Source organism: Bufo bufo, chromosome 7 (genome assembly GCF_905171765.1).
Source record: "Bufo bufo chromosome 7, aBufBuf1.1, whole genome shotgun sequence".
NCBI classification, from domain to species: Eukaryota; Metazoa; Chordata; class Amphibia; order Anura; family Bufonidae; genus Bufo; species Bufo bufo.
The window spans coordinates 14,771,447-14,787,396 of record NC_053395.1 but is presented as its reverse complement, the minus strand read 5'-3'; the positions used below and the strand labels follow the sequence as shown (position 1 = coordinate 14,787,396).

Genomic DNA, 15,950 nt, shown 5'->3' with positions numbered 1-15,950 from the left:
GTGAGGGGGCTCATATCTGACCATTACTACTGTGAGGGGGCACAAATCAGGGCATATCTACTATGCACTGGCACAAAGGGGGAATCATTAAATCATTACTATGTGAGGTGTAAGGGATCGCTGTACTTGGGGTGGGGGGGGGGGTGTCATTCTCACAAGAATCGCCCCCCCCCCCCCCCCCCCGCAGCTTTTGGGGCCAAACATTGCATTTATTGGGACATTTTTCATACACTGAACAGTCCAGTTAATAATCTCTGGGGGGGGGGGGGGGGGGGGGGGGGTGGTGAGTTTCCCACATACATCAAAACAAACACCTGCCCGTCTGGGCTCTCACTACACCTGTTAACGTGGCCCTGACTCGGCTACAGAACCCTGTTCACACACGGAACCCATATGCGGCTTTTACTCAGCCCGTAGTTCCCCAGCCTCTCCGGCTGTAATCAGCCCCCCGTACCTGTATGGGGAAGTGTGGCCCAACAGTCCTCCCGACTCCGGCCTTGTGACCCTTGAGTCACGGCGTTCCCCAAACTTCGGGCTGTCACAGTGCCCCCGAGGTCTCTCAGCCTGGCGAGCTGAGACCACGCACAGAGCCTCTGCTCTGAGGCGCTTTATGCAGGCCTCACCTGCGATCCCCTCAGGTAGAAAGGAAAACCCGTACTGGAAGGGTGTGGACTGGCAACTCCCTCTACCAAGCCTAGCCACCAGTCCAAGTAAAATCCAGCCCAGAAAATGTATACAGAAATGTCTCAGCAAACTATGCTTTCCTGAGACTACTGCCACTCTCTGGATTTTACCTGTCTCACTCATCTGAGGGACCTGAAGTGGGACAACACGCCTTCCAGCGCTGTTCACATTACCACAGGGGGCTGGGTGTGTATAGTTATGCTTTGGGCAGAGTTAGAGGCGTGACCTAGTAAGAAAAGTATATATATATTTGCACATATATGTTTATATTTGTATGTGATTGGGGGGGGGGGGGGGCAGGTACATCCTTTGCACAGGGGCCCTTTGCTACCTGTGTCCGCCCCTGCTTCCTCTGTTATAATTTCGTAGTACCGCGGTCCCAATTTCTGGACGACCTTCGCCTTTTGCCAGTGTTTGTCATATTTGCCATTGTCAGATTTATTGTAATAGAAAGCTTGCCTATCCTGATTCTTCTTCAGTTTGGCTTTAACATTGGCCACAAGCTTTGGCTTTCGTAGTTGACCTGCAGTTGGTAAGAGAGTCCTTGTACGTCTACTCCGCTGTGCTGGACTGGTGTCTAGGCCTAGTGTGGTCCACTATAGACAGGTATACATCTGTACCTGCCTGTTTTTACTGCTGACTCTGCATTAGGGCTCATTCAGACGGCCGTATGCTGTCCGCAAAAATACTGAATGCTATCCGTTTTTTTGCGGATCCGCAAAAAAAAATGAAACATGTCCTATACTTGTCCGTGAAAATCAGGACATGGCCCCATTGAAGTCTATGGGTCTTCAAAAATACTGAATGCTATCCGTTTTTTTGCAGATCCGTTTTTTTGCGGATCCGCAAAAAAACGGATAGCATTCAGTATTTTTGCGGACAGCATACGGCCGTCTGAATGAGCCCTTAGGGCTCATTCAGACGGCCGTATGCTGTCCGCAAAAATACTGAATGCTATCCGTTTTTTTGCGGATCCGCAAAAAAAATGAAACGTGTCCTATACTTGTCCGTGAAAATCAGGACATGGCCCCATTTAAGTCTATGGGTCCTCAAAAATACTGAATGCTATCCGTTTTTTTGCAGATCCGTTTTTTTTGCGGATCCGCAAAAAAACGGATAGCATTCAGTATTTTTGCGGACAGCATACGGCCGTCTGAATGAGCCCTTACTCTGAGGATATCCTGGAGATGATGTCTGGTGCTCAAATTCCCACCTCCCCCTACATTTTTTGAACTCTTCAGATATAAATTGAGCAGCGTTGTCAGAGAACACAATATCAGGAATGCCATACCTGGCAAAATGGGGCTTGAGTTTTTTTAATTACGGTTTTTGCCCTTGTGTCCTGTAAGTAGTCCATCTCCCAGAGCTTGGAGAAATAGTCCACAGTCACCAGATATTCTTTGTCCTTCCACGTGAACAGATCTGTTGCTACTTTTGACCATGGTCTGTTTGGAATTGTATGTGGTTGTAATGTCTCTTTGTGTTGCTTATCATTGCACGATGCACGATTTCACACTGTGCTATAAAGTTAGTTATGTGGTCATTCATTCCAGGCCAATAAACATATTCCCGTGCATGACGTAGACATCCTTCTACAGCTACGTGAGTAGAGTGTAATCTTTCTATTACCGTATTTTTCGCCCCATAAGACACAGTTTTCCCCTGTGTCTTATGGGGTGAATACTAATGAAGCGCTTATATTTTGGAAGCGGTTCATTAGTACTGGAGGACCGGGAAGCGGTGAAGGAGCTGTCGGCTGTGCAGGGCTGCGCACCATGTGACCTCACTGTGCGCAGCCTTCACAGCTGACAGCCACGAACCAGGAAGAAGAGAGAGAGCGCTGGTGGGGAGGAGCGGTGGCGTCCAGGAGCAGGAGAGGTAATTTATTTTTATTTTTTGCGCTGATGGCTGACATGGGGGGAGGGCATGATGGCTGACATGGGGGGGCATGATGGCTGGCATGGGGGGCGCATGATGGCTGACATGGGGGGGAGGGCATGATGGCTGACATGGGGGGGAGGGCATGATGGCTGACATGGGGGGGGGCATGATGGCTGGCATGGGGGGGGGCATGATGGCTGACATGGGGGGGAGGGCATGATGGCTGACATGGGGGGGGCATGATGGCTGGCATGGGGGGGGGGCATGATGGCTGGCATGGGGGGGCATGATGGCTGGCATGGGGGGGGCATGATGGCCGGCATGGGGGGGGCATGATGGCCGGCATGGGGGGGGGCATGATGGCCGGCATGGGGGGGGCATGATGGCCGGCATGGGGGGGGCATGATGGCCGACATGGGGGGGGGCATGATGGCCGGCATGGGGGGGGCATGATGGCCGACATGGGGGGGGGGGGCTGATGGCTGACACGTGTATTACGGGCGCTGCAAAAACATTACGTTGGCGAAGAGGAGTGAATAAATTAGCAGTGGGCGGCGCTGGGCTCCGAAGTAATGGGCGGTGCTGGACTCCAACGGCCGGAGGGACAGCCCCTTGGGCTCCTTATTGAGGTAATTAGCATATTAATAAAAGCAATTTTATAGACAAATTACAAGACACAGGGCAGTAATACTAGTATATTTTAATGTAAATCGTGGAGACTGATGTGGTGATGTTAATAGCTCAGTAAGTGAAATCCAGGTGACAGTGGACCTTTAAAAGCATGCGCTGGGGGGCGGAGCCTAGCGGCGCATGGAGTAGGACGCACGCCGCACTAGCTCCGGCGATTATCCTGTCTTTAACACCGCAAACGGTGGCGAAATAATACTAAAACTTCTGAAGGAGCGGGGGACACAGTCAGGAAGCGGTCCGGTACAAGTGGCAGCAATATGCCTGCGAAAAGAGGCAAAACGCCGAGCCGGCAGGACAGGGAGGCAAGATCCCAAGATGGCGCTGAGGAGGAAGAGTGGCCTGACCTGAGAGCGGCGGTGAGTCAGGGAGCGGCAGCGCGGCTAGAGCGCTTCGCTCATAAATCACACCAGTCCCCCAGCCATGTATGGGGAGAGGAAGAGGGCACCCTGGCACAAGTGGAGGAAGAAGTAAGGGAGCAAGACGGCCCCTGTAATGATGACCAGCATTCTCCAGTCCAGTATGAGGGGGGGGCGAGTTCTAGCCTGCAAGTGATTAATGCCCCTGAGCCCACCTTGAAAGATGTGATGGCAGCTATTGCCAGCTGTAACGTCACTCTCCAGAATATGAACATTAACATTGGAAGCCTAAAAGCGGACATATCTATTATCCGGCATGACCTGCATAAGGTGGCTGAGCGCACCTCAGAGGTGGAGAGGAGGGTCTCAGATCTGGAAGATGGGGCCATTACCCTACAGAGAGAGAGCAGGGCTGCGTCAAAGGATATAGCGGCGCTCTATGCGAAAACTGACGACCTTGAAAACCGCTCTCGCCGCAATAATGTTAGGCTGGTGGGCATTCCTGAGAAGTCTGAGGGCCCAGAGGCCACTGATTTTATTGAGAAATGGCTTGCAGAAAAATTCCGTGATAAAGGACTCTCTGCACTGTATGCTGTTGAACGAGCGCATAGGGTCCCCACCAGGCCTTTGCCGCCAGGACGTCCGCCACGTCCAATACTGGCTAAAATCCTGCATTATCGAGACAGAGACACTATACTGAGGGCCGCAAGGTCGCATCCTGATTTAAAAATCAATGGGGTTCAGGTGTCCCTGTTCCCTGACTATTCGTCAGATGTACAAAAAAAGAGGGCTCGCTTTGTGGAGATTAAACGGAGGCTGAGAGATTTGCAAGTACAGTACTCCATGATGTTCCCGGCCAGGCTCAGGGTGGTGGCGTTTGGATCCGCTGTATTCTTTGAAGACTCGGACTCTGCGGTCAAGTGGCTGGATCAAAATGAGCGTCGCCTTAGGATTCCATCAACAGACACCTGAGACTGATGGACATTCCTGCTCCTGAGTGAAGCTTTGATGTCCCCTGGACTGTCCACCCACCGTTGTGGACATTTTCTTTTGTCTTTAGCCGGTTGCTGGAGACATTTTGTGGGTAGAGCATACGCCCGAGGTTGCTCCCCACATTCTTAATGTGCCTGCGTACGGTATCGTGCTGGATGCTGTGCTGCTTCAGGCGCTGTTGGGCCAGGTTCATAATGTTGGCCCCGAGTTCATTACTGAATCTATTTATACTACATATGTTTATTGCCTGGGGGGGGATGGTTGGGTGGGGGGAGGGAGGGGGGAAGGGTTTAGCGGGGGTTAATACTGTCAAAGGTGCTATTGATGGCAATTCTAAAATGCTAAGACGTACAGTCCTTGTATATTTTGTCGTGGGCAATAGAGAAGAGATGGGAGTCTACAGTCTGGTGACTAACATTATTTTTCCTCGCAGCTGTTGGGAGGTGGAGAGGTGTAAATATCAAGTGTACTTTTATATATGTATTCATTCTTATGGGACCTGTCACGAGAATACTTAGCTGGAATGTGAGGGGAATGGCGGATGCTACGAAGAGACATGGTCTGTTCCGTTACTTATCTAGATATCAGCCGGCAATAATATGCTTGCAAGAGACGCATATGACCAAACAATCTATACATGTCATGCAAAAGCCGTGGCTGGGGTATTCGGTGCATTCCGTCTTCTCCTCGCATTCCAGGGGGGTTAGTATCCTAGTTCATAAGAATATCATATTTGAATGTCTCAGGGAATGTGTGGATGAAGAGGGAAGGTTTATAGGAATGCATTGTGTGGTCCAAGGGATGAGAATGGTGTTGGCGACAATCTATATACCCCCACCATTTTCCTCGGTGCCTTTAAGGAGGCTCATAGAGTTTATGGCAGAATTTTCTGAACTTCCAATGTTGATAGTGGGAGATTTCAATAATGTACTTGACAGTTCGCTTGATAGATGCCAGATCACACCTAGCGGTAGTAATACGGGTGAAACCTCGTTTGCAAGAATACTGAGGGAAGTAGGTCTGATGGATGTATGGAGAGAGACCCACCCCCTGGACAGGAAATACTCGTGTTGCTCCTCGACATATGGCTCCCTGTCGCGTATAGATCTGGGTCTGGTAAATGCTCATATGTTCCCGTTTGTACAGAACTCAGAATATCTTTCTAGGACCCTATCTGACCACTCCTTATTTAGCATCGCCCTTGATATCTCTGTGACAGCCAGGCCGGGGGTTAGATATTGGCGACTTAATGCCTTTTGGTTAAAACTGATGGGTGACCCGTCCGATATGCTTCAATCCCTTAGGGAATATTTTTGTATAAACGAAGGGACTGCGTCGCCGTTAGTCGTCTGGGAAGCGATGAAGGCCTTCCTTAGAGGATCCTTTATTAAAACAGTCAGTCGGATTAAATCTAAATCTAGAGAGCTTGATCGGCAGAAACATGATAATATGAAGCTAGCGGAGGAAGCTTTTGTGTTAAATCCTTCTAGCATAACAAGTAATACCTTGAAGACTAGGCAGGAGGAGTTGAGGTGTCACCTCTTGGAGGTAGCAGGGAGGAAACGACTGTTTTATAAGCAGCAATTTTTTACTGAAGGTGAGAGTGTAGGCCATATGCTCTCTGTTATCGCAAAAGCGCAGCAAGGATCACAATGTATATCTGGCCTGTTAGATGCTGGCGGCGTCCTCAGGCGCGATACTGATAGCATTTTGAATATACTGAATAATTTTTATTCCTCTCTGTATGCTTCCAAGGTGACATGCTCGGATGAAGAGATTGACGCCTTTTTGGCCACATTAGATCTTCCTAAGCTCTCCAGGGAAGACAGTGTGCGGTTAGAGGAGCCGATTGAGCTAGAAGAATTGAGGGCGGCATTGGCTGCTATGGCTAATGACAAGGCTCCAGGTTTGGATGGGCTTCCGGCGGAAGTATATAAGTCCTTCGCGGAAGTGTTGCTCCCGGAACTTCTGAAGGTATTCAATTATTCCAGGGAAAGGGGGGAGCTTCCTCCGTCTATGCAGGAGGCGGTAATAGTAGTCATTCCTAAGCCGGACAAGGATCACTCTCTCCCTGACTCACATAGACCGATATCGTTACTCTCCACTGATGTTAAGTTGCTTGCAAAGGTCTTGGCCATGCGTCTGTCTAAAGTGATTCTGTCTGTCATACACTCTGACCAGACTGGCTTCATGCCTCAGAAATCAACGTCAATTAATATCAGAAGAGTGTTTGCCAGTATTCAACTTCCAGCTGACAATGTTGGAGATAGAGCTATCCTTTCTTTGGACGCGGCCAAGGCCTTTGATAGCATTGAGTGGCGATTCCTATGGAGAGTTATGAAGTATATGGGATTTGGAGATGAATATATATCCTGGGTTCGGGTGTTATACTCTAAACCCAAAGCATGTGTCAGGGCGAATGGAGGGGTGTCCCCCAAGTTCAGTCTGGACCGGGGTACTAGACAGGGGTGCCCGTTGTCGCCTCTGCTATTTGCAGTTGCGATTGAGCCATTAGCTGCAGCGATTCGTAAGTCAACGGACATTAAGGGGTTTCAATACGGGACAGTTAATAATAAAGTGGCGATGTATGCAGATGACACTTTGCTTTTTCTGGGGGATACTGGTCCATCCTTGGAAGCGGCTATGAAAATCATTGATTGCTTCAGGGACCTGTCGGGTCTGACTATTAACTGGAGTAAGTCGGCGATTATGCTGCTCGACGGGCAAGTGCAATCACAGACAGTGCGAGACAGAAGTATTCCATGTGTAGCGACCTTTAAGTATTTGGGTATCCATATATCCCCGAGAATCCGAGACTTTGGGCGCCTTAACTTTGACCCGCTGGTTATTAAATTTCGTAATAAAACTAAGGCATGGTGTAAACTATACCTGTCAGTGGCGGGAAGAGCTAACCTCATTAAAATGGTGTTGATGCCCCAGCTACTTTATGTTCTACATAACTCCCCGGTCTGGCTGTCAAAGTCCAAATTTGTTCCAATTAATGCTATCTTCAGGGAGCTCATATGGCGTAAGGGGCAACCGAGAATTAAGCTTGAAACGTTACAATATCCTAAAACAGAAGGGGGTCTTGCAGTGCCAAACCCCTGGGTGTACTTCCTGGCTGCGCAATGCCAACATTTCAAGGGGTGGATGGAACTGGAGTCGAGTGAGATGTCGTGTCAGTTGCTTAAACATTGTTTGACCTCTAATGACCTAATGCTGATCCTTGAGACTAGGGGGACTGGAAAGAGTGGTCCGATGGGCGATTTGGGACACTTGATGCAGTCTGTATGGAATAAGGTCAAGCTCCTGAGGGGGGTTCTCGGCAATACTGAATACACTCCACTGTGGGATAACCCCGTGCTGCCAGAATTCCTCTCCTTGTCTGAGTTTGGGGCATGGAAAAGAAAGGGTATTCTGAGGGTGAGTCACCTTTTGGAGGAAAGGAAGTTCATGTCATTTACCAGATTTCAGGAGAAGTATGAACTGCCTAGAACTCACTTTTATAAGTACCTTCAGGTGAGACATGCATACAACGCCACATTTAAAGGTACGACTGAGGTGGCAGGGAGAGATGCTGCATTGCACCAGATTTTGTCTAGAGGGGCGAGGAGAGGTATGATATCCTGTATATATAAGCTATTGCTTGATAAGTTTCTAATGTCCCATCCACTGGTGGCTAAAAGTAAATGGGAAAAAGATGTTGGCAAATTAACTGATGACCAATGGTCTGACATACTGGAGGCGATACCTCTCTCTTCCCTGAGTGAAGGACGTAAACTCTCGCAGCTGTTTATTGTCCATAGAGTCTACAAAACTCCGGTTTTTTTTGTTCCGTATAGGGTTCAGACCCACGGATGAATGTCCAAGATGCTCTGTGGTTTCTGCAGATTTGTTGCATATGATGTGGACGTGCGAGAGGTTAGGGAGATACTGGGAGTTGGTACGTCAGACAATACAGGACGTTTACAAGGTACGAGTACCCTCTGATCCTAAAGTGTGTGTGTTGGGCTATGTCTCTGAACTGGCCACAGGTCAGGTACATAAATTAGCTATAGGTAGAATGTTATATGTTGCTAGAAAGTTAATCGCTCTGCATTGGATACAGACAGCGCCGCCAATCCTAGGCGAATTCCTAAACGCGGTTGACACGATGCTGAGTTATGAACGGATGGTATATCAGAAGCGTGGATGCCCAGCGAAATTTGGAAAACTATGGGATTTATGGCTGTCGTTTCGACGTCTGAATGGAAATGTTTAAAATGTGCCTTTGTACTTTGCAGGTTAGGGAGGGAGGGAGGGGGGGGTCGGTTGGGTTCTTAATTAATACACATTGGCTGATACCCTTTATGTTTTTAGCCTTATGGACAGTATATCTCTATGTCATCCTTGTTTACAATGTGTTCAAATGTGTATTTACACTGTAAAATGTTTAATAAAAAAGATCTGATTCAAAAAAAAAAAGCATGCGCTGTAGTCTTTTGGGACGTTCAGTAGTGGCTTCTTTGTAGTACTTTCTAAAGGCTTGTGATCCGAATGCACCGCAACTTGTCCGACCGTCGGTGTACTGGTGGAATTTCTTAAACCCAAATACTACAGCTCGTAGTTCCTTCTCGATTTGAGCATATCCTTGCTCTGTTAGGCCTCTTTTACACGGGCGTTACGGATTGGGGCAGGTTAGGATGCGGGTGCGTGGCGGGGAAATCGTGCGAGTGAGCACACAATTTCAGTCAGTTTTGACTGCGATTGCGTTGCGTGGTTCAGTTTTTTCCGCTCGGGTGCACGTCGTTTTGCACGCGCGTGAGAAAAAACTGAATGTGGTACCCAGACCCGAACTTCTTCAATGAAGTTCAGGTTTGGGTTAGTTGTAGTGTAGATTTTATTATTTTCCCTTATAACATGGCTATAAGGGAAAATAATAGTATTCTTTAATACAGAATGCTTAGTAGAAGTCAATTGAGGGTTAAAAAATTAAATAAAAATTAACTCACCTCGTACATAGCTGCCGGTCTCTGCTCTTTCTTCAGGACCTGTGGTGACGTCACTGAGCTCATCACATGGTCCATCACCACGGTGATGGACCATGTGATATGACGTCACCACAGGTCCTTTAGCCGGCAGCTCATGATTAAAGAAGTAAGAAGAGATCGGCAACTACGCGATCAAGAGGAGGAGGTGAGTTAATGTTTTTGTTTTTTTTAATCCCTCAATCCACATTTTACTTAGCATCCTGTATTCAGAATGCTATTATTTTCTCTTATAACCATGTTATAAGGGAATATAATAAAGATCAGGTCCCCATCCCAATTGTCACCTAGCAAGCATGCGTGAAAATCGCACCGCATCCGCACTTGCTTGCGATTTTCATGCAGCCCCATTCACTTCTATGGGGCCTGCGTTGCGTGATAAACGCAGAATATAGAGCCTGCTGGGATTTTCACGCAACGCACAAGTGATGTGTGAAAATCACCGCTCATGTGCACAGCCCCATAGAAATGAATGGGCACGGATTCAGTGCGGGTGCAATGCGTTCACCTCACGCATACTCTGTTTTTATTTGCTGAAAATCCAAAATGCATTCTGCCTTTTGTTTAGGATGTTGAGTATTCTGAGAAACTTCCAGAACCATGATGTTATGGGACTGCACCTTTATGAAAGGGAACCTGTCACCTCCTAAGTGCATGTAAACCCGCCCGCAGTACCTCAGGGTAGCCCGCAGTGTGATACTAATCATACTTTTCATGCTGCAGTCCGATGCAGCATAAGGTCAGAAAACGATCTTTTATCCTCCGTCCGCGCTAATTTGCATGTCAGCTTGAAGTCAAGGGGGCAGCGGCCTCCTTGCTTCAGGTCAAGGTAACCACGCCCCCTCTTGCCTTTGAGTGACAGCCGCAATTCGGCTTCGCTTTCCAAAGTCTCGCGCATGTGCGGTGCCCTCTGTTTTACTGCGCGATCCCATGTCAGGGGATTACAGTTGCAGATTCTCTGTACAGTTCTAGTGTCACACAATTGTAGACAGCAGACTTGCTATTCAGAGGTCCTGTGCCCAGCTGCCACCATGTTCTATTAGTTGGTCCTGCTCCAGATGATCACACACTGTAGTTAGTAGCAGACATTTTATTAGGTGCACATCTCGGCTGCCATTACACATGAAGCCGCTTAATGAACTACAACCAACGAGTTGCAATAACACCGTTGTACAAATCTCTAAGTAGTGAGACCCCTAGAGGCCATACCCAGCATAGAACATATTGCTACACTTATCATAAGACGGGACATGCAGGCAGCCAATAGGACCTATGCAGATGCAGGAGTGAGCGGGCACAGTGTGACCCCCCAGGAGCAGTGGGCCCTGGCACTTGCCCGGGTGCTGACGCCGGCCCTGCCCGTGATAGTGTGGTTTTTAGGTGCTGTGGAGGCAGGGTCCCTGGTGTCGTGACGCCAGCATCGTAAGATGCAAATAGGTGATAAGTTCACACAATAAGGAGACCAGTTCTCTTAACAAATTCCCAGTACTTTACTGAAGCTGATCCAGAGGTCATCAATGTGCGCAAAAGTCATTTACAGCAAGGCAGCTTCTACAATGGCTCAGGTTAGTTTCCGAAAGTTGCATAAGGGGTAGTTTCACTTTATGGCAATCAATCTTCCTCTCTTGTTTCTCCAGGCTGGAGGGATGGACTATCTCTGCTGTACTGTATAATCCTATACTTCTGTATCCTCTCTAGGAATACTATATTCTGACAGATGGCCTTTCTGTCTTTGGTTATGGTGGGCAGCTGGTAGCTTAGAATCTCTCCACCTAATGCAAAGAAGACTAGAGCCTGATAAACGACAGTTACCTTCCTTTGCCAATATTCTCACTCCCTCTCTGGGTTGCCTGGTTCTTCTATAACCTTTCCCTTTTATGGGCTGGTACATGGAGAGTTTTGATAACTCTCCAAAATGGCTGCTGAGGTGCAGCTCTTTCCTCAGACATCACACTGTCCTCCTTCTTCTTCTCCTTTCAGAGAGCAGAGCGGAGTCAGCCCTGGGAGGTTTGTAAGAACCCCCCCCCCCCTCCCCGTGCAACTTTATGGGAACTCAGGCACAATCGCAGTATTAAGCACTGTAGTTCTACGTTTCTACGATACACAGTTAATTTGTTTGGACACCCTATCTGGTGAGTTATCTTTTCTTTACACAATGTATAAACACAATATCTATTTCTTAAAATTAACTTTTATTTTGTTTTCTTCCCAGGAATTGGCAAAATGCCAGGGACTTGTTGGGTCAAGGACTGCTTTTACTCGCCTGGTCGTACCCACAATGGCCACGAAATAAAATTGCATTCCTTTCCGAACTGTCGGGAAAGAGTTGTGGAATGGTTGTTACAGTTAATCCCTGCGGGGAACGAAGTAAATGCTCTTGCCGAAGACATTCTTACAATGAAGCGAAGAAAATACAATAAGTATAGACTTTGTTCATTACATTTCACAGAGGACAGTTTCATTGTCAATGTCTGTGGACGGGTACTTCGTCCGAAAGCAATCCCGACCATATTCCCAAATTTTCTAGATTCTGACCGAAAAGTTGCAGAGGATTTAACTAAAGCCAAAGCGTTCAAGAGAAAACGACTTGATGATCTTAGTGCGCCAGAGGCTTCTAAAAAAGCTTTGATCCCTGAATCATCCATAAAAACAGAGTCAAGTGGGCAAACGGAATCTGTTTCCTCCCCGGAAATTCAACATTTTCCAGAGATTGTTGAAAGTCCTAGGTCAAAGTTCACAGATGTTTCAATTCAGACCGATTGTGACCTAACAAATTCCATGGTTATTATTCGCGACCCAAAAGTGTTCCTAATGAAGTTTGTCGATTACAGCACCTTTTTCAAAACCGAGTAGTCAATCATCATATTTATGTGAACATGTTGATACCGATGTCAATTATACGTTGTTGATTTAAATCCGATATTAAAGTGGTTTACTACAGATAGTGGGGTTTTGGTAATGGTTAGCAAACAATAATTGGACTTTTAATTTCCTAGGTGGATGGGAGAAGTATTGTCAGCCAACTCAGTTTGCAAAGGGTTGTTAGGACAAGTGATATTTGAGACTAAACCCACAGGACGGTTGTAGCAAACGTCCCTAAAAAAAAACGACAACCTGTCTCGTGCGAGGGTTTTATGTCACCGCCACTCCTGTGAGAAGGTCTGACAGACGTCCTTTTCTACCTCTTGCATGATGTTCTTTGTTTTGGTTTCACTTAGTCATCTCATTTCCTTCTCCCAGGTGTCACCTATTTAGACTAATCCTCTTTCCTTTATATTCCCTCCCATACTGCCTCACTTTGCGGTTTATACTACTTCCTGGATTGAAGTGTTCACTGCTGGAGACTTCTGTTGCTCCTTGTTCAGATAAGTCCTTTCATGTATTGTGTTTCCTTGCTGGCTTGATTCTAGGTGACCCTGACTCCCTCCGTATTAAGTGCAGGGAGCCGGTGGTCGTGTCCCCTCACTATTATAGGGTTTTCAGGTGTCACACAGTCTAGGTACGAGGGCATGCAATCGTCTACCTCTGAGACCCTTGTATGTGCTTAGCAGTCAGGGTGAGCTCTTAGGGTTTTATAGGGGTCACCTTTATGCTCCTTAGTTTGGGATCAAGCCAGTCGGATGTTTATCCATAACTTCCAGCTATCTGCAACTTCATCCGTGACATTTTATTATTGTAATGTTCATGTTGATATCTGTGCATTTTCCCACATAACTTGTAGTGTAGCACAACTAATCCGCAAAGAAATGAAAGAGTTGCGCGGGGGGGGGGGGGGGGTTCACACATTTGTAATAGAGGACTGTTGATGTGGAGCGTTGATTTCAATAAGTGCTTGTTTGTGTTTGGTACAATTTCTTGCAGTGGTAGTAATGAAGGCATCTAGATCTAACAGACGCTACCGTGACTAATACATGTGGTAATTGTCAGCCGGCGGAGAGCAGAAATAAAGCCAACCTCCATTACCCCAGTGTCCAAACCATCCGGGTTTGCAGGGAAGAAGCTGGGTTTGTATCAGTTGGATAATCCATGGCAGGTTATGATACAATGGGCGACCCCAGTCCTTCATTTTCACCAAAATTACAAAAAGAATAAAAATAATGTTGGTTCCCCCCCCACCTTTTTTCATAACCAGCCAAGGTTTAGGCTACTTTCACACTCCCGTCTTGAATCTGCGAAAACTGATCCGTTACAATAATGCAACCGCACGCATCCGTCATGAACGGATCTGTTTGTATTATCTGTAACATGGCCAAGACGGATCCGTCATGAACTCTATTGAAAGTCAATGGGAGACGGGTCCGTTTTTTCTATTGGGCCAGATTGTGTCAGAGAAAACAGTTCCGTCCCCATTGACTTACATTGTGTGCCAGGACGGATACGTTTGGCTCAGTTTTGTCAAGCGGACACCAAGACGCTGCAGGCGGCCTCCAGAGAGAGCGGAATGGAGACCGATCGGAGGCAAACCGAGGCATTCTGAGCCGATCCTTTTCCATTCAGAATGTATTAGGGCAAAACTGAGCCGTTTTGGACCGCTAGACGGATCTCGCAAACGGAAAGCCAAAACGCGAGTGCGAAAGTAGCCTTAACCGACAGCGGTGGGCTGCCATTATCAGGGTGAGAAGGTCCACGGTTTTGGCCCCTTCTCAGCCTACGAATAACAGCCCGCAGTTGCCCCAAGAGCAGAACCATCATATAAAATGATTTCACCCTTGACAGCAACCCGGCCCTTCCCGGCACCCCTGGGGCTTTGGGTACCGGGCTAATTGAGAGGGGTTTACTGTCAGCACTGTGGTGAAAAAACCAATAAGACCCAGTGATAGTTATGGGAGCGTCTGTAAAGATCCACCCATCACTACCACTGCAAGAAATGAAGTGCACAAAATAAAATGTTAGAAATACCTTTATTGAAATAAATCCTCCCCAACTACTGCCCTCGTTAACCATTTTAATCAATAAATTCAACGTTACTCTTTTATGCTCTTCGGTGATTCTGATGTAGTCCAAGATACGGCCTAAGAAAAAATAAACAGACAACATTGAAAATGCAATATATTCCATTACTATACAAAGACAGTGAGACAGCTTCTTTGGCGGACATTGACCACATTTTTGACCCCAGACTAATATGAAGTAGTGGAAATGACTACAGTAATATTTTTCACAGTGGCCCATGATGTCTCCCATTGTGGACTGGGTTGGCGGGTGTAGTACTAACCTATAACCACCCCCATCATGCTCGTTGTCCGAGGGGGTTGTGGTGCAAACTATAATAATCCACCTCATGCTCGTCTGTGGGGGTTGTGGTGCATGGTATAATCACCCCCATCATGCTCGTTGTCTGAGGGGGTTGTGGTGCCAACTATTATAACCCCCAGCATGCTCGTTGTTTTAGGGGGTTGTGGTGCTAAATATTATAACCCCCAGCATGCTCGTTGTCAGAGGGGGTTGTGGTGCCAACTAGAGCTGCAGTAAATGATTATATTTGAGTATTCTATCGATTATTTTTTTACGATTAATCGAGTAATCTAAGAAGAAAAAATGAATTAATGGACTGTTTTCCTTAATAAAAACTCACAGACCCCCTACCATCAGTCCCCCACACCCTTCATTCCCCCCTGTGCGATCAGCTCCACTATCCCCCAGTGCCATCAGCTCCATTCCACAGTGCCATCAGCTCTCCCCCCCATGTGCCATCAGCTCTTCCCCCCTTGTGCCATCATCTCTCCCCCCCTTGTGCCATCATCTCTCGTCCCCTTGTGCCATCAGCTCTCCCCCCTTGTGCCATCAGCTCTCCCCCCCTTGTGCCATCAGCTCTCCCCCCTTGTACCATCAGCTCTCCCCCCTTGTGCCATCAGCTCTCCCCCTTGTGCCATCATCTCTCCCCCCCCCTTGTGCCATCAGCTCTCCCCCCCATGTGCCATCATCTCTTCCCCCCTTGTGCCATCATCTCTCCCCCCCTTGTGCCATCATCTCTTCCCCCCTTGTGCCATCATCTCTCCCCCCCTTGTGCCATCATCTCATCACATGACGTGCCGATCCAGGTTTGTAATATATCTGATCAAATGCAGCTGCGGGCTCCGGCACGTGGGACGCACACACCACACAGGCATTGCACTGCAGACTGAACCAACACAGCCCGTGCGGACTACTGGCAACGGCTTCAACTTGTCCACTGCGCATGCGCCGGCTCCCTGCGCGCACCCCGATCGGACCGGAAAATGCTTTCTTTCTCTGCGCAAGTCGGTCAAAATTGTCAAAGGAGCGATTGCTGCCAGAAGATTCCTCCGCCTAGGACCGACTTGCGCAGAGAAAGAGCCTT

General features: G+C 47.7%; 1 protein-coding gene across 1 annotated transcript; it reads left to right on the top strand.

The window, feature by feature from the left end:
• Positions 1–11,531: 11,531 nt before the first annotated feature.
• On the top strand, positions 11,532–12,711 carry LOC121008073 (THAP domain-containing protein 5-like). Its single transcript, XM_040440366.1, has 2 exons — positions 11,532–11,763; positions 11,844–12,711. The coding sequence occupies exons 1-2, from the start codon at positions 11,547–11,549 to the stop codon at positions 12,482–12,484; spliced, it is 858 nt and encodes a 285-aa protein (XP_040296300.1). The 5' UTR covers positions 11,532–11,546; the 3' UTR covers positions 12,485–12,711.
• The last annotated feature ends 3,239 nt before the right edge of the window (positions 12,712–15,950 follow it).